The 18,974-nt window shown below is 40.1% G+C and overlaps 2 protein-coding genes across 6 annotated transcripts in view; one reads left to right on the forward strand and one right to left on the reverse strand.

Annotated features, from left to right (window-relative positions):
* Positions 1-18,974, forward strand: part of ANLN (anillin, actin binding protein) — a 141,597-nt gene that overhangs the window by 36,064 nt on the left and 86,559 nt on the right. The window lies entirely within an intron of this gene.
* The window catches only part of MATCAP2 (microtubule associated tyrosine carboxypeptidase 2), a 66,419-nt gene that overhangs the window by 25,867 nt on the left and 21,578 nt on the right, over positions 1-18,974 (reverse strand). For 2 of the 5 annotated variants that reach the window (XM_050785506.1, XM_050785505.1), the window contains exons 1-2: positions 15,678-16,019; positions 5,612-6,306 (exon numbers count right to left, since the gene is read on the reverse strand). In XM_050785506.1, the coding sequence (XP_050641463.1) occupies positions 5,612-6,306; positions 15,678-15,702 (720 nt within the window). In that variant the 5' untranslated portion in view covers positions 15,703-16,019. The other 3 variants (XM_050785507.1, XM_050785508.1, XM_050785504.1) reach the window with 3 other exon arrangements.

The following is an 18,974-nucleotide window of genomic DNA, read 5'->3' on the forward strand; positions in this document are numbered from 1 at the left end:
GCTGAGGCAGGAGAATCACTTGAACCTGGGAGGTGGAGACTGCAGTGAGCCGAGACTGCATCATTGCACTCCAGCCTGGGTGACAGAGCAAGACTGTCTCATAAATAAATAAATAAATAAATAAATAAATAAAATATGAAGTCTATAAATGCAAATGCACTGCTGTGCCACAGAGTGTTGTGTGCTATGTTGCTCTAGTGCAGGGAAAAAGGGGCTGTCAGAATCACAGTCCTTTCCTTTTCTCTATTTTGGCAGAATGACTGCCAAATAAGAATGAAACCTCTATTTTAAATATCTCTGAGGTTTCCAATAACTCTAAGTTACTCTTGACAGCACAGAACTATTAACTTCCACTAAATTTAAGTAGTAAAAAATTTAGGGCCAGGTATGGTGGCTCATGCCTGTAATCCCAGCACCCTGGGAGGCCGAGGCAGGTGGACTGCATGAGCTCAGGAGTTTGGAACCAGCCCCAGCAACGTGGTAAAATCTCGTCTGATTTTACAAAAATTAGCCAGGCATGGTGGCACATGCCTATAGTTCTAGCTACTTAGGGGGCTGAGGTGGGAGGATTGCTTGTGCCCAGGAGGTCAAGGCTGCAGTGAGCCATGTTCGCACCACTGTACTCCAGCCTGGGTGACAAAGGGAGATTCTGTTAAAAAAAAAAAAAAAATTAAGATACAATAACACAAGGAGAATAGTTTTTCCACTCAAATAGACATCTATCAATATCAAATGATATGCTAACTCTTAAATTATATGGTTGTGACGAAAATGCCTTAAGAAACATCAAACACTTTTTGAAAAATAAACTTTTTGCCGGGCACAGTGGCTCATGTCTATAATCCCAGCACTTTGGGAGGCTGAGGAGGGTGGATCACCTGAGGTCAGGAGTTCAAGACCAGCCTGGCCAACATGGTGAAACCCTGTCTCTACTAAAAATACAAAAAAATAGCCGGGCATGGCAGCGCATGCCTGTAATCCCAGCTACTTGGGAGGACCAGGCAGGAGAATCACTTGAACCCAGGCAGCAGAGGTTGCAGTGAGCTGAAATTGCCCCACTGCACTCCAGCCTGGGCAACAGAGTGAGATTCCATCTTAAAAATTAAAAAAAAAAAAAAAAAAAAAAAACACTTTTCTTGCAGCTTTCTTTTTCAACTCTTACTGCAACCATACTGCTTCACTCATGGATATATCTTTTTATAATAAATCAAGATATATCACTCTTAATGTTGTATTATTAGAAAGTATGGGCCGGGCACAATGGCTCAAGCCTATAATCGCAATACCTTGGGAGGTCGAGGTGGGTGGATCACTTGAGGCCAGGAGTTCAAGACCGGCCTGGCCAACAGATGAGGTAAAACGTCATCTCTACTAAAAATACAAAAATTATCCTGGCGTTGTGGCAGGTGCCTATAATCCCAGCTACTCGGGAGGCTGAGGCAGGAGAATTGGTTGAACCTGGGAGGTGGAGGCTGCAGTGAGTGGAGATGGCCACTCTAGCCTGGGCAACAGAGTGAGACGCTATCTCAAAAAAAAAAAAAAAAAAAAAAAAAAAGTATGTTTGTAGTTAGTAAATTATGACTTTGTTCTGATCAGAACCTCTGCTTGCTCTGAGACATACAGTGTTCTGGCTTTTCCCGATTGCTGTTTTTCTTCCCAGAAGGTGCCTTGTCTATGCTTTCCCCTCAAGATGCTACAGGTCAGGCCGGGCGCAGTGGCTCATACCTGTAACCTTAGCACTTTGGGAGGCCAAAGCCAGAGGATCACTTGAGCTCAAGAGACCAGCCAAGGCAGCATAGTGAGACCTCCCACCTATCCAAAAAGTTTTTAAAAACTAGCCTGGTGTGCTGGTGCATGCCTGTGAGTCCCAGCTACTGGGGCTGGGGGCTAAATGGGGAGGATCGCTTGCGTCCAGCAGTTCAAGGCTACAGTGAGTTATGATCACACCCCTGCTCTCCAACCTGGGCAACAGAGCAAGACCCTGTCTCAAAAAAGATGCTACAGGTCTTTTGGTGACCGGGCTAATTTTACAGGTGAGTAATTGTTAATATGTAATCTTCTGAGAGTAAGCTGTTCAAGAAAACAGTTGTTTTTGGTTGGCAAAGCTTTAGTACTAACTTTCTGTTTTTCACCTTGCGGGAGAATAGAGAGGTTGCCAGAACCATGGGAAGATACTCCCTGTTTATGCCTTTTTTTTAAGACAGTGTCTCACTCTATCACCAAGACTGGAGTGCAGTGGCGCCATCTCGGCTCACTGTAACCTCCACCTCCCAGGTTCAAGAGATTCTCCTGCCTTAGCCTCCCAAGTAGCTGGGACTACAGGCGGCTGCCACCACACCGGGCTAATTTTTTGTATTTTTAGCAGAGACGGGGTTTCACCATGTTGGTCAGGCTAGTCTCGAACTCCTGACCTCAAGTGATCCACCTGCCTCAGATTCCCAAAGTGCTGGGATTACAGGTGTCAGCCACCATACCCAGCCTCCTTGTTTATTCTTGAAGTATCCATTTTACTTGAAGATAGGCAATTTACATTTTTCTTTATTAGAATAAAGATACAATATGAAGTATGATACAAAACTCACATGAACTTAAGATAACATACAGATTTTATCTGAACTATTTACTGCTCAAGAGCACACTAAGAATCTACTTCTGACCCACTGGTGAGGATGCACCTGACCCCAAGTAGCTTTCTGCAGGCTCTAATTCCAGATCCCTTCCTTAGCACCTATGAAGCACTGTGCTCTTTTCTGCAAAGGTCCAAAGCCACAGAAAACAGACATCTTGAGTTTCTGTCAAGTTTAAACATATCTAAGATAATCAGGAAGCTGAGGCTACCATGGCTGCCAGCATGCAGCAAGGCAGGGCTCAGCAGGCTCCACCTAGAATTATATTCTAGTCCTGCAGCCTGCTGTTTGCCCTGTATCACCTCAGTGGTCTCAGTGCCTCCCTAGGGACACACTGCCGAGACCAAAAAACTTGAGGCCTGGAACTCCTTGACAATGATGGGGAAAACAGAGCATGAGCACTGCCTCAGTTCCACTGTGGCAGACTTATCTGTGCGTGAAAGTCTAGCATCATTCCGCCAATCTATGCACTTAAGAGGACCACAATCATCCTGCAAAACAATACAGATTGCCTGCTTTACCAAGATCCAGATTGTGAAACTCAAGAGACTGTCAGCTGGGGGTTGGCAAGGCCTCAAAGGTAGAATCCAGAGACCATGGGGCTATTTGGTCATCCTGGCCCCTTTGGGGATCATGTTTCTGAGTCCTGGAGACCAGCCTTGAAGCTGCTGCTTTATCTAAGGAGGAGATGGATGTATGATATCATGTTATTATTCATTTGGTAGCTGAATAAGAATTTAAGTATATTTTCCCAGAGGTCTTGTACCATGTATTTCTTTGATTAAAGTGTTTTAAACAGTAGACTTGGCATTTATTGAGAATGTGCTCCCAAACGGTGGCATCTGCAGTACAAGTCAGCTGAGATTGCTAGTGCTACTTAGAAGTCTCAAGTAATTCAAGTGTAGGATTAATCTCCTAAAGCTGGAATTGGGTCAAAATTAAAATTGCAAAGCCACAGGCCAAGCAATGTCAATTCTCAATCTGTGGGGCTGCTGAGGCTCCCAAATTGCCTTCCAGAGAAATCAAAGAGCATTATTTTTAATCTAATGGTTGGAAATATCCTTCCCAACAGGCAGGGGTGGGGTAGGTCTCCAAATTAAGGAATACTGGTAAATAACTCTCAGCCATCTCTTTCAGCATCAGGGGGAAAATGCAAATAGGATTTTTGTCATCGTAAAATTTATATTTGTGAAAGCCTTGTTCAATCAACTGCAATTTCCACACACAAAAAAAATCACATGTAAGAATGTCTGCCAAATAGAAATAAAAATAACAGCTAACCTCTTTATTAGTGCTTTTTAGGTGTCAAGCACGATGATAACTGCTATATATGCACTAAGCATTCTCTCATTTAATTATCAAAATAATCTAAAGCAGGTATTTTCTTCACTCCATTTTACAATGTGGAAGTAGTACAGCCTAAGAGTGGATTATATAATCACTATGTTAATGCTGCCTTCTCCTATCCAAAAGTGCCACTTTATATTAGTAACTTATCAATTTGGATCACAATTTTTAGCACAATCTCAGCACATTTTTTAAAAAGCAAATACTCATTAAAGAATACAGAAGCAGTAAAAAGAGATCCTAATAAAGGAAAGTAAATACCATGATTAAAATTGTTTTAATCTTTACATAATGGCTTTACATAATTAAGTTTTACATAATGGCTTCAAAAGACTGGCCAGATTCGATGTTATCTATAATAAACAGCCAAATATCTGCTGGCCGCGAGACCAAATAACTATTATCAGCAAAAATGGTAAAATAGGACATGCACCACAGGAGAGAGGAACCATGCAGTTTTACCTATCCTATAAACAGACTTTCAGTCACTGACAATGCCACATTGAAGCTAATATAAGAACCTGAACAAAGTTAATTTGACCAAATATTGTCGGCCTTTATGATCTCAAAACTATGCCCTGCAGATAAACATTAGCTAATTTCTTCTTAATTACTTAAATGAGGTTCTGAAATGTATTATAGCCCTGTAAAACACAAAACTGCTAAGGACTTAAAGTGAGCAATTTAAAAGTATTATTCATATCATTCACATCATAATTTGCTAACCTTGAAGATAATTTTGAAAATCCCATTTTTTATCTTTGAATAAGTGCTTAAATATTTATTTGATGATGATTAACAATTTCAGTGAAGCATTAACAAGCTCATGGACAAGAATCAAGCTTCAGTTCCCAAACTACTTACTGGAGCCTAAGCAAGCCAGGAATTTAACACAATAGGAAGAACCAGGGATTGTATGCTCCATCTAAGACATTAAAAAATCAATTAGAGGCCAGGGATGGTGGCTCACACCTGTAACCCTAACACTTTGAGAGGCCAAGGCGGGCAAATCATTGGAGGTCAGGAGTTCGAGACTAGCCTGGCCAAAATGGTGAAACCCCATCTTCACTAAAAATTAGCTGGGCATGGTGGGGGGGGCTGTAGTCCCAGCTACTGGGGAAGCTGAGACACAAGAATCGCTTGAACCCAGGAGGCAGAGATTGCAGTGAGCCAAGATCGCGCCACTACACTCCAGCCTGGGCATGGAGCGAGAATCTGTCTCAAAAAAAAACAAAAAACAAAAAATAAATCAATTAGAAAATAAAAATGTAATGTGGGCCACCCAACACTTGTCTGTAGGCGGCTAAATTGGCCACAAGTTTGTAACTCCCACATGAAAGCTTAGAACCAGAATCTGAAGCTGTTTTCCTAATATAATTGCTTCCTGTCACAGAGAGTCTATATAACAGATTATAAATTTTGATGAGAACAATGTAGTTTATATACAGGTGATACTCATCTTGTTACATATTTACATGTCCTGAGTGGGAATTAAGCATAACATAGAAATAATTTGAATTAAAAAAAAAAAAGAAATAATTTGAATATTTTAAAATGTCTTTGTTTTTGCTTATAAGATCATAGATAATTGTTTTAGTACATATAAATGAACTACCACTATTGAAATGGCATTTTACCTGCTTAAGAAATCGGTCAGATGCGTGGCTGTGCTTAGCTAATACGCTTGGCAGAGCAGGATTGGCATACTCAAACTGAGGATTGTAGGTATAGTCAGATTTGAAGAATCTCAGTTTTTCTTTCTCTAAGTTGATGGGTTTTATAGCAGTCAATATACAAAATTTCTTCCCAGAAAAGTCATCTCCCTTTTCAAAGCTTCTAGACAGCTGAGGCTGTGGCTTTGTCTTTGGAAGAGTGGAGAAATGGCACCGCTTGCCCTTGCTTTTGGGTTTAGGTGGCAGTACTATGCCATTCCCTGTAACAGAGATATCATGTGTAAACTTTACAGGACTCGACACTGAACTAGTGACAAAAACAGCAGGCCGCCTTTCCAGGCAGTACCAAGTACCACTGCTTGTCACAGGCACCAGGGCTTTCATCCTGCGAGGATCTTTGCTACGAGAAGTGTTAGGAGATTTGCTGGGTTTTCTACATCTTTTGGAGTAGGTGGAGGAAGACTGTTTTTGTGAGTGATACTTTTTTTCCTCCTTGCTCTGCAGTAGGACATTGTAACTACTGGTTCCAGTTGTGAAAATGTCTTTTAGCACTCCCGAGGATAAATGTGAAATGCTTCTTTTGCTGTCAATGATCAATGAATCTTCTGCATTTAGAACAGACTTCTTAGCAAGTTCTTGCTCAGGCCAGTGAAGCTTTTCTGTGTTAATAAACAAAATCAAAACAAAAGAAATAACAAAGATACCAGATGAAGCAAATTGTTTATTAGGAAAGGTATTCTGAAGATTCTTTAAACTTCGTAATTTTGCAATAATCATTAGAAAAAAACATTTTAAATATTAAAAGGATATATTACTAAACTTTGGTCATGCTAGATACTGTCATTTCTCTTCTCTATGAGTATATATAAGTTAAATTATCTATAAAAATCCTTAGCTTCAAACCATTTAGATGATCAAAGTCTAATATGTGAGATAATATACATAAATAATCTGAATACTTGATTCTACAAAAGAATGTAGATTTCGGCTGGGCACAGTGGCTCACTGTGTAATCTCAGCATTTTGGGAGGTCGAGGCAGGCAGATCACTTGAGCAGGAGCTGAAGACCAGCCTGGCCAACATGGTGAAACCCTGTCTCTACCAAAAAATACAAAAATTAGCCAGGTATAGTGGTGTGCCCCTGTAATCCCAGCTACTCAGGAGGCTGAGGCATGAGAATTGCCTGAACCCCGGAGGCAGAGGTTGTTGTGAGCTGAGATTGTGCCACTGCACTCCAGCCTGGGTGACAGAGTGAGACCTTATCTCAAAGAAAAAAAAAAAAAAAAGAATGTGGATTTCATAGAAAGCATATATTTTAAAATAGTATTTTCAGTAATAAAGTAAAATCCAAGGCACTTTCAAAGGTAATACAATCTTGAAATTTGGAAATATATAAAAGGTAGCTATCAGTAAAAGAAGAACAACAAAGCCTTATTTACTCAAAAACCACTGTTAAGATTAAACAGATGGCATCTTCAAGCGTGTTTTAGTAATGTCACTTAGTATGAATAACTGGTTGATTTTCTTCATAATTCTAAGCTGTATGTTAAGGTTAAAGAAAAACAAGCCTTTTTTTCTTGGCAAGTTAGAAAAGCAAATTTTAAGACTATTACAAAGGTATTAATATATCAAATGGCAAGTGAAGGAGAGGGCAGCTTTGTTTTTAGAACTCGCAAGTGCTTTAAGCAGGTAAGAATCACTGGATATACTGTTGAGCATTCACTACTTTAAAACTGTGTTGATCTGCATTCTTTCATTCAACAAATACGTAGAATACTACTGATTCAGCACATGGCTCTGATAAACAACCGTATAAACACATTGTTCTTACCAATAATCAGCTTCTAATCTGGCTCTGAAGACAAGGCATTCCTATGAAGATTTCAACAATAATACAATGTAGTATATAATTAAACATGAAAAACAAAAGACTCAAACAATAACCTATGGTTTAGATGAGGAAGAAAGCAATGTGAAGAGAAACAGATGAGGAGATTTCAAGTAGACCCTTAAGGGTTTTCAGACTCAATTCTAAACTGATGAAGTTTGTCTTAAATACATCTCATCTGAACAAGACTCCTGCTCAACTCCTGTCAATAAATGTTCACTGAATAAACAAGTGAATAAATAAATGACCCTAAACATGCAATTCTGCAACCATTCTGAATAAATATGTACTTGTAGTTCTGGGACCATTCAAATATGAGATTACTGCAGACATGAAAATATAACAGGAAAGACCCTAAACCAGTGGTTCCTAACAGAAGGGGATTTTACCCTCCAGGGAACATTTGGCAATGTCTAGAGACATTTTGGTTGTCACAACCGGGGAGAGGCTACTGGCATCTAGCAGGTAAAGGCCAGGGATGCTGCTAAACATCCTTCACTGCATAGGACAATCTCCTACAACAAAGAAATATTCATTTCAAAATGTCAATAGTATCAAGGTAGAGAAACTCTGATCTAAATATTAGTTTTTAAATTCCAGGAGTCATAGAGTCTAGGGTAAAGAGACAGTACTAAAGTAGATAATAATCCAAATATGTAAGGTATTTAAAAGTCCTTTTTCTTACATTTTCTAGGCCAGCATGTGAAATCTGAATTCTGACGTCTAAAAGATAACACAGCTATCTCTAAAGCTTGCAGGGGCTAAATGTCTATTATATGTGTGAGTTTAGAGGTAGGAGCTAGATTACATAGGGTCATTGAAGACAGGTTGTACAAAGAAGCTGTTCAATAAATGTTAAAGACTCAACAAGACAAAATTAACTGGACAAATAAACAAAACATTAATCATAGGCTGGTAGCTCCCAGTTTCTCAGGAGTTTCATAGATTTGTGTGTCGTCAACTAACAGTCAGAACTGGGCAGGCCAGGCAAACAGGCTAAGGAAAACCAGGACACAGGCTGTAGCCCGAATGCCCAGGAATAATGTCGGTTTCCCTAAAACGACACCACAAGCTTAGGAGACAAGGGGTGATAATGAAAAAAAACCGAAATAGACATGAAAAGGGAAAGTATAAAAGAACTCAAATAAGCATAAGCCTAGGAAGTACAGTAAGGACTAGCCGGAGCTGGAAAGGCAAAGGGAGGAAATCAGGTTGTTTTCTCAACTGATCTTCGTAATAAAAAGGGACGGAGTTACATCAAATTAAAATAAATAAATAAGACTACTCTGAAGAATTTCTGTTTTGATGATTCACTACATATATGTTGTGCTGATTTTTTTTAAATGAATATTCAATGTAAAAATGCTCTTTGTTTTCTAAGACCTAGTAGCTTTATGACCAAAGAACTGGACTTGCCGAGTTCTGTGGTCATAAAGCATCAGTGACCTCCAAATTCACAATTTCGTGCCATCTGAAACAGCCTATACATTTCCAGATACTAAAAAAAAAAAACCGTCCTAAACCACCTGTCAAAATACTCAAGGAGGAGTGAAGTATGGCAGCGGGATGACAGTATATGCCTGACAGAACCTCTCTCCCCAGGAATTACAGCATTTCAGTTCACTTGCTAATTATCTCCTGAAAAGCTTAGCACGAGTCCTTTTGAAGCTCCATCTGCTGCTGAATAAAGTTTGGGAGTGTTAATGGTCTATTTATTTTACAAATGCCAATCCTGTTAAATGCTGGATAGCCCATGAAGTTCATAAAAGTGGAGCACATGGTCCTTCACACAACTCATACAAGATGGATATAAATTAATTTCTCAGAGTCACAGTAATTGTATTTCAGTTGCATTAAAAACTATCATAGAACCTAAGAGATTGTTTTTGTAATTTTAAATACTATTGCTTATTTTGTGAAAAAAAGACCTGAACATGGTTAAGAACACTAAGAGGCTGATAACATTTGACACAATTTATTAAAGAACATCCTATTCTCTGAATCCTTTTTCCTGAATTAAAACATTTTTAAAGCATAAACAGACTTATTTGGAGGAAGTGTAGCTCGTGTTTTCCCAGAAAAGTAATAAGGTAATTAAAAAGCATACTTTCTCACATTAAAGGTACTCATTATATAATGTAAAACTTAAGATACAAGCAATCTGTTTCACTATAATATTGGGAAGAACGAAAATAATTTGTTGATAGAAGAAAATTGTTCACCCCAACCTGATTACCCATACTGAAGAAAAAAGGGTAAATAATATTTGTGCATTAAAATTGACAGTCTATTCACAAGTAGATGAATATACCGAAGTAATCAACACAATGAAAGCTTAGTATATATCTAGAACAGGAGAAAAGGATACCAAGATTCCTGACATCCATTCCCAGCTCTTTCAATGACCTCTCTGTAATATTAGCCTAATCATTAAGTCCATCGTTACCTCCCGTTCCTCATCTAAAAGAATGGGGGAAAAGGGAGACACTGCTCTCTAAATGCAGTGTTTCACAACTGTGAGTAGGTGAGGTTTCATAGGAATCAAGAGGTCTCTGGCTGAAAAGGAAGATCACCAGAAAGAAAGCCTGGTGGCAAATACTATTCAACCAGTTTTGACCTACAAAATGGAAATTTCCGTGGTTCACTAATACTTACAAAACCTGAGAATCTGGGATAATTTTATACCACAAAACAATAGGTTACTTGATTACAAACAAAAGAAAGGCCAAAACAAAACAAAATAATCCCCAAACAAGGTAAACTTTAATTTTATCAAGAATTTCATCACTTAAAACTCAAAAGAAGCCAGGCACAGTGGCACATGCCTGTAATCCCAGCTATTTAGGAAGCTGAGGCTGGAAGATTACTGGAACCCAGGAGTTTGAGTCCAGCCTACAGAACATAGCAAAACCCCAACTCTAAAAATCAAACAAACGAACAAACAAACAAACAAAAACACCTCAAACAATATGAACAGTAGAAAGGATAAATTGTGGTAGGCTCATACAACAGAAGACTATACGGCAATGAAAGGAAAACTGACATTGTAAGCAACAATATGGATGTATCTCAGACAATGTTGAGCAAATGAAGCCACATCAAAAGATTATATAGTGTATAATTCCGTTTATATGTAGTCCAAAACAGCAAAACTAATTTATGGTATTAGATGTCAGAATAGCAGTTACCTTTGAGGGATGAATCATAATCTAGGAGGAGATACCAGGAAACCTGCTAGGTGCTGGAAATGTTCTCTATCTGTTCTGGGCAATGGTTATGTATGTACAAAGTCATTGGCCTGCACATTTAAGACTTGTAAACTTTATTTAAGTTACACTTTAATTTTTTTAAGGATGTATAAAATCAGTATCCTTAAAAATACATTTATTGCTCAATTTGTCCACACTATAACAGATAATCTATTAACTATAGTATCTCTAAATTCAATAGCAACCAATGTAGCTTATCAACTTTAAGAAAATGAGATGAAAGGCACTGCTAATGTCATTGAGGAATTCAGAAACTTGACTGTACTTTAGGATTCCTAAAAATTTCACAGTCCCAGGTAAGAGCAATTCAGTGTTGCTCTATTAGTAACTTATAATGGGACACTGTTGTTTTGGGGTCAGAAACTTGTATGTTTGTTGTTTTTACAGTTAGAAATATACAGAGTAGTCTAGATACCCTTGATGGTGATGGTTGTGGTAAGAGTGAGCATTATACATCATCTAAAACAACACTGAATGTGCCAGAAACAAACATGGCTTTCCCTTGGGATGGACAAAACTCCTAACTGTGGTCTATGAGGTCACTCTCGGTCAGATCCTTCTGCCTCTGCAGCCTCACCTCACACTGTGTTCCTCAGTTTCTCCACTTCAGCCTTCTCTCACTTTGACCATATCTCATCCTTACCATGCTCTCTCCGAGCATACTTCTTCACATGCTACTCTCTGTGTCTGCTGGGCCCTTCTATCCCTCTTTTTCTTAGATTAATACCCACTCATCTTTCAGTTCAAATAGCACTTGGTCAGGAAGCCTTCCTTAACTCTTTCATTTTAGAACCTCATAACACCTTGTATCTCTTCTTCGAAGGCCTTTATCATGGTTGCAGGTTTATATTTGTTGTATGACAGACTTCCTCAACAATGAAATTATAAGCTTTTTTACAACATACATCTGTGTTTGGTTTTGCTCATTCACTATCCTGCTTATGAAAGGGTGGCCAGAGAAGTAGACAAGGGAAGAGAATATTTGAGAGGAAAGAAAGGGTAAAAGACTTAGTTGCCTGACCATTGTGGAAAAAATAATCCCAGGAAGGCAAAAGAAAAATGAAACAATTAGTGATGTTGAAGACAAGTTTTAATGGTAAGTTTTAATGGAAGTACCTGCCGCTGTAGAACAAATAGGAGCTATGTGCCTAGGTATATTCATCCTGTATGGCCTAACGCTGGCCTTAAGACTTTCGTTTCCAGTATTTTTAAACATTCATCTTTGATATAAAGACACTTCATTTCTGGAATGACTCATTAATCACTTCTTACATCACATACAAAATAAAGCCAATAGGAAATCATAAATGAACATAATCTTATATGGTTTCTCACAGCATTTTGTTAATGAATGAACTAGATGTCTTCTATTTTGAAAACAACAAATTTATATTCAAGTGAAACAGGATTTTCCCAGGTAAAAATTATTACATACTTGCCTGTGATTAAAAACCTAAAAACCAACACTTGAGCAAACCATCAGATAATGTGACACAGATATTAAATGAAATCTTGAGGTTGGGTTTTGTGGCTCAAATCAGTGTACAGTCACTATAATAGTGAGCTGATTTTCCTAGTAGTTGACAACATGGGCTTTGGAATGGAGCTGTCTGGTATGAATCTTGGCTCTGTTTATTAATAGCTATAACCCTGACCAAGTTACATAACTTCTTTGTGCTATAGTTTCCTTATCTGTAAAATGGGATGATAATAATGATACATACTTCGTAGTACTGTTGTAAGGATTTTAAAAGTTAATATGTGTGAAGTGCTGAGAACAGTGCTGGACTATAAGTAAGCAGCCTCTGTTAACTATTATTAGTATCACATTAAATATTATATTCAGCTCCTACAGAAACACCACATGGAAAAATATACATAGGGAAATATTTTGAATCATTAAATTTGAATTCCAAGGCAAATTTCATGTTAATAAGGTAATTAATCTATATTTTAGAATCAAGATTTTAGTGGCTTTAGTATAATAAACCCTCTTTTTTTTTTTTTAAATCCCAGAAGCTAAAGTAGAACCTTCTTTTTTTTTTTTTTTTTTTTTTTTGACAGGGTCTCAATCTGTGACCAAGGCTGGAGTGCAGTGGCAATTCTGGCTCACTGCAACCTCTGACACCTGGGCGCTCAAGTGATACTCCTGCCTCAGCCTTCCAAGTAGCTGGGACTACAGGCGCGGGCCACCATGCCCGGCTAATTTTTTAATTTTTTGTAGAGATGGGGTTTTGCTGTGTTGCCCAGGTTGGTCTCGAACTCCTGAGCTCAGGTAATCCATCTGCTCTCTGCCTCACAAAGTGCTGGGATCACAAGTGTGAGCCACTGCACCCAGCCTGAGAACCTTCCTCTTTGAAAGGCCATGAGAAGTCAAAAAAAACCTTTTCTGATTTGATTCCATTTTTAAACAGCAGAGATAGCATATACTAATAAGTCAAAAGTGGGTAAGATATTACATAGGAAGTGATTTCAGAAACAAGTAATTGCTTCATTCCTGAAATATAAAATAATGAGTCTGTTCTATATTTGTAACAACTTTTAGAGCTGAAAAAAAAATGAACACATTTCCATCAGTACTCTTACCACAATCAAGTTCTGCTAACCAGAAAGAAGAACATGGCCATCTTAGATATCAATGAATCGTGAGGGAATGACCAGGGGAGAGGAGGGCATGTTTTCAGCTTAACTCTCTACATGAAGTTTCTGGCTGTCCAAATTGGGTTTTTCTGATATCGCAGTGAAATGCTGGGCACCGGGCTCTAGAATGATTTCAACTAGTTAAGTACTATATAAGAGAGAAAGTAGTCTGAAAAATGACCCAGTTATTTTTAAAGGAATTGTAAATTAGAGGCCTGAATGGTCTCAAATGGCTATTTGAACTTTATTGTACTATAGAAATTCACTGCCAAATTATTTACCTCAGGGTTTGCAAACATACAGGGTTGGACTGATAAATGTACCGCCACTAAATTATAGGAAGGGAAATGAGACAAGAGGAGTGGGTCTACTACTTTCTAAAGTATCTCTTCTCAAACTTCTAACTCAACATGTTGACATATCAAGAGATCACTCTGCATGACTAAATGATCAGAGTATCTGCTTTCTAATACTAATATTATTTTATTTGTATCTCTACAATGATTGTTACGGTTTGGGAAAATAATTTTAATCTATGTGATTTCTCAGTTAAATAATGTGCACTGTGACAGAAATCTACATTTTTCTTCAAGGCACTGATTCTATGGAGAAGAAGATGTTGCCCTCCCCCACCCCCCTGCCCAATTGTGATTTTTAGTTGTCACAATTATGGGGTCGGCGCAGAGAACAGCATCCCACAAGGAAGAATTATCTTGTCCAAAGTTAACAGTGCTAGGCTGGGCACAGAGGCTCATGCCTGTAATCCCAGCACTTTGGGAAACCGAGGTGGGAGGATCACCTGAGGTCAGGAGTTCCGACCAGCCTGACCAACATGGTGAACCCCTGTCTCTACTAAAACTACAAAAATTTGCCGGGCGTGGTGGCGTGCGTCTGTAATCCCAGTTACTCGGGAGGTCAAGGCAGGAGAATCGCTTGAACCCGGGAGGTGGAGATTGCAGTGAGCAGAGACAGCGCCATTGCACTCCAGCCTGGGTGACAGAGCGAGACTCTGTCTCAAAAACAACAACAACAACAAAGTTAATGGTGCTGAGGTTGAGAAACCTTGCTCCATATTTAGGAGGTATGGTACTTTTAAGTAACTTTTGACATTTTAATTGTGTTTTAGGACGAAAGTAGCATCTACATCAAATCACATTTTTAAAAACTCTAACGCCAATTAAAGTTGCCTTTTCAATCTTAGCTCCTGTAACTATGTTTCCTGTCAACATAAATGAGATACATCGCGGCAATGTCATGACTGCACAAATCAACTCTGTGTAACACTGAACATGAAATAAAACAGTATAAAATTAAAATCATGTTTTCACTGGCAAGGGGTTTGGTTTTTCAGTTAGAGTGCTCACAGAAAAATAGTCTATTAGGTACTGCATTGTTTTAAAATTTAAAATTCCGGCCTTATTTTGGCACTAGTTTGAGGAGTAGGTATTTCCCTTTACTCCGTTGTTCTTCGTCATAATTCTGAACTGTCAAAACCCTGCCTTGCAAAAATGTTTGCGTACAGAATCAAATGCTGGGAAAATGGCCTAGAAAATTACTCTAAGATTACGTAAGGTTTTTTTTTTTTTTTTAATGGCTAACACGCATAGCGATTTACAAATAGTAAGAGTCAAGTTCTGTGCTCCCAGAGATCGAACTGAATTTTTAAAAATGCAGGTAAACTTTCAGACTTTCTGACCTGGGGTCTGTTTAAAGACCCATGTTTTACCCTTGGTATAATCTGTACTGTAAAATGGCCTATTATAATATCAACTCAAAATGTTCTCACTGTTTAAGAATAAAAGCATACACACACAAATATACACAGTATAAATACTGAAATACAGATGTGTTCTTTCACTTAGCTTATTTTTTCTGACTATTCTAGAAAATTATGAAGCTTAATCACACACCTAGCGTGTTTTGAAAATAAGATTTAACAATCTTTGGATTGTACCTTTGTAGGACCAGCAACCGGTCTATTATTATAATATTTTTCACGAGATTCCACAGCATGTACTTACTGATAATAAGTGACGAAAGGAAAAGGGGCCGATTTCTCTCTTCCCTCCGTAGGCTTTTCGCGAGCGCCTCCTGAGCGCCCCGCAGGGGTCGGGACGCAGGGTGGAGTCCCGAGCGGCGCGCCCAGCCGGTAGCTACCATTACCTGGACCCCGGGCGGCGGGACCCCGGTCCGCCCCGCACCCCCGCCGCGGCCAGCCCTTCCCTGCACTCACCCGTCACGCGAATGGACTCCAGCATCGTTCCCCCGAGGCCCGGGGCGGCGGGCTCCGCGGGCTCAGGGGAAAGGGCCGCGCAGGGGCGGGCCGGGCGGCCCCTAGTCTCTGACCCGGGCCTCAGTGGAGGGTGCGCGGCGGGAGGCGGCTGTCCGCTACCTGGAGCAGGATAAGAAGGGTAATGGCGGACGAAGACGTACGGACACTGACTGTGAGCAGCGCTTCCACCAGCCCGCAGATGCTAGAAGATACACACGGCGGCCCTACGGTGCCCGGCAGCGCTTAGAACCTGCCACCGTGACGTAGCAGCTGCGCCGGTTGCTAGGAAACTGCCCCCGGGGTCCGCGCGCGCTGCGCTTCCCGGAGCCTGCGCGCCGCTGGGGGCGCTAGTGCGACGAAGGCCGGCGGGCAGCGAGAGAGAGTGGGAGGAACTACAACTCCCGGCGTGCGCAGCGCGGGCTAGTGTCTCCAGGGCTTGTGGCTGTGCCCGCGAGCGGCTGGGGTCTCCCGCTAGTCGGATAACGCATGTTGACTGATCTTTCAGAGACGTTTGTACCCGTTTAAAGGGGACTGAACTCCATGGTGCGCTGTGACACTCGGCCCTAACTGCAAATAGCAAAGCCAGTCCTTCCGCTTAGGAGGTGCGGGGAAGCTAAAACACCTTTAGGTTGAGCTAGTAAGAGTGAAAAGTGCAAGAGGCTCAATGACCACTTGACAGTACCCCAGCATACTATCCTTAATACTGAAATTCACACTGTAGCTTGTGATTCTGCAATTGATAAGGGCTTAATGTTATTTTCAGTTTATTATTCATTTTCACATTAGCAAGTGTGAAAATTTAATCTTTTACAATAACTGGGAGGCAGGCCGCGGTGGCTCATGTCTGTAATCCTCGCACTTTGGGAGGCCAAGGCGGGTGGATCGTTGGAGGCCAGGAGTTGGAGACCAGCCTGGGCCACATGGCGAAAACTCAACTCTACTAAAAACACAAAAAATTAACAAATCGTGGTGGCGCACTTCTGTAGTCCCAGCTACTCGGGAGGCCGAGGCAGGAGGACTGCTTGAGTCTGGGAGGTGAGCATGCAGTGGGCCATGGTCGCGCCACTGCAGCACTCCAGCCTGGGTGACACCGTGAAACTTAAAAAAAAAAAAACCAGTGGGAATGGGAAATGTAGACTAAACCATTCAACAAACATTTTTTGAGACCCTAACGTGTGCAAGGTTCTGAGTCAGGCTTTGAGGACATCAAGGGGAATGAAATAAGCCTAGTGGAGCTTACAGTCTAGGAAGAGCTCATGAGATAGTGCTGGCAACTGTCAGTCTTCAGACAGTTACATCTCGTCTTCATCCTCAAGGCTGAGGTAAGACATGGAAATAATGGGGTGTGTTTTCAAACTCAGGAACAAAAGAAAGTTGAATATCAGGACCGTCAAACTCTGAGAATGTCAGACAACTTGTGAGAAATTGTTTCTTTTTCATCACTTAGGAGAGAACAGTGGAAATATAACTATATCACAAATACTGGATAACCTCACTTCATATTCTGTCTTCAAATCCTGTGAATACTATCTTCGAAATACATCCAGAGTCTAGCCACTTGCTACCACTCTGGTTCAAGCCACCACCACCTCTTGTCTGGATTATAGCAGTCTTCTAGACCGTCTCTGTATTCCCACCCTACCCTCTTTCACATTGTTCTCAAAACTCAGTGGCCAGAATGAACCTGTGAAAAAATCAGATCATGTCACTCTGTTCAAAACCTTCAGTGGCTTCCTTTCCTGTGAAGTCCTTTATGACCTAGCCTCCTGTCACCTCTTTGATCTCATCTCCAACTACTTCCTCCCCCATAGACACACTGGCCTCCTTGATATTCCTCAATTCCAGGCACTATTTCACCTCAAGGCCTTTGCAACTTGGAATTCTCCCCGCATGGAATGTTCTACCCTCAGATATCTGCAGGACTATCTCCCTTGCTTCCTCAGGACTTAACCCAAATGTCACTTCTTCGTGAACCCTTCCCTGGCCACTCTATTTAAAATTCTACTCCTTCATATTTCCTATAGCCCTTCTCTGCTTTATTTTTTTACTTAGCACTTAACATTGTCTAATTTATTACATATTATATTGATTTATCATAACTATTGTCTGATATTTTATCCCTAGAATAAAATTTCCACAAGTGCAGTGATTTTTGTTTGTTCACTGCTATATCCCCGCACCAAGAAGAGTGACTGGCACGTAGCAGGCCCTCAGTAAATATTTGTGAATTAATGAATAAGTAGACAATAGAAAGTGTGTGCATTTATAATGATAACTAAAATAATATGGAATTATATAAAATGGACCAATAGATGAAGAATAAATCTGCTTTGGGTTAAAACACTTGCTATAGTAATGAGCAATGAATCTGTTGCATTTGTAAGAGTAGTAATTCTTGCAACATATGTCCTAAGGAAAAAGGCTCTAAATGAACCATGCTGTTGGCTTCCTTATATACCCAGAATTCTGAAAGCTGTTTTCCAAGTTTGCTATAAATGCATCTATACCTCTACAAATTTCTAGTTTTTAAACTGCAGTTTAAGAGCAGTTTAAGAGCTATTTCTCAAAAAAGTCTGTCACTGTAGTTTAAGAGCTATTTCTCAAAAAAGAAAGCCTCCTAAAAGATGTTACCAAGTCATATGTTCAGTGTCTGTGCAGTTTACTCTGAATGCTTTTACTAAAGTATGTTTAATCATATTGCCTATTTTCATTATATTTTAAGTAACCAAGATATATATTATCTTCCTGATTCCACAGGTATTTATTTATATAGAAGACACTGGGCTTGGTGTTTTTGGAGTATATAACAAAACATGATACCTATCCTCAAGGAAAGTCCTGACTAGTAGGGAAGATTTTCTTTTTTTTTTCTTTTTTTTTTTTTTTGAGACGGAGTCTCGCTCTGTTGCCCAGGCTGGAGTGCAGTGGCCGGATCTCAGCTCACTGCAAGCTCCACCTCCCAGGTTTACGCCATTCTCCTGCCTCAGCCTCCCGAGTAGCTGGGACTACAGCGCCCGCCACGTCGCCCGGCTAGTTTTTTGTATTTTTTAGTAGAGACGGGGTTTCACCGTGTTAGCCAAGATGGTCTTGATCTCCTGACCTCGTGATCCACCCGTCTCGGCCTCCCAAAGTGCTGGGATTACAGGCTTGACCCACCGCGCCCGGCCGGGAAGATTTTCTATAAAATACATGCATGTGTGTATATATATGTACATGCATACATACATATAAAAATTAGAAAATGTTGTGTATTCTAAT

The sequence above is a fragment of the Macaca thibetana genome, chromosome 3 (assembly GCF_024542745.1).
Source record: "Macaca thibetana thibetana isolate TM-01 chromosome 3, ASM2454274v1, whole genome shotgun sequence".
In the NCBI taxonomy this organism is placed as follows: domain Eukaryota; kingdom Metazoa; phylum Chordata; class Mammalia; order Primates; family Cercopithecidae; genus Macaca; species Macaca thibetana.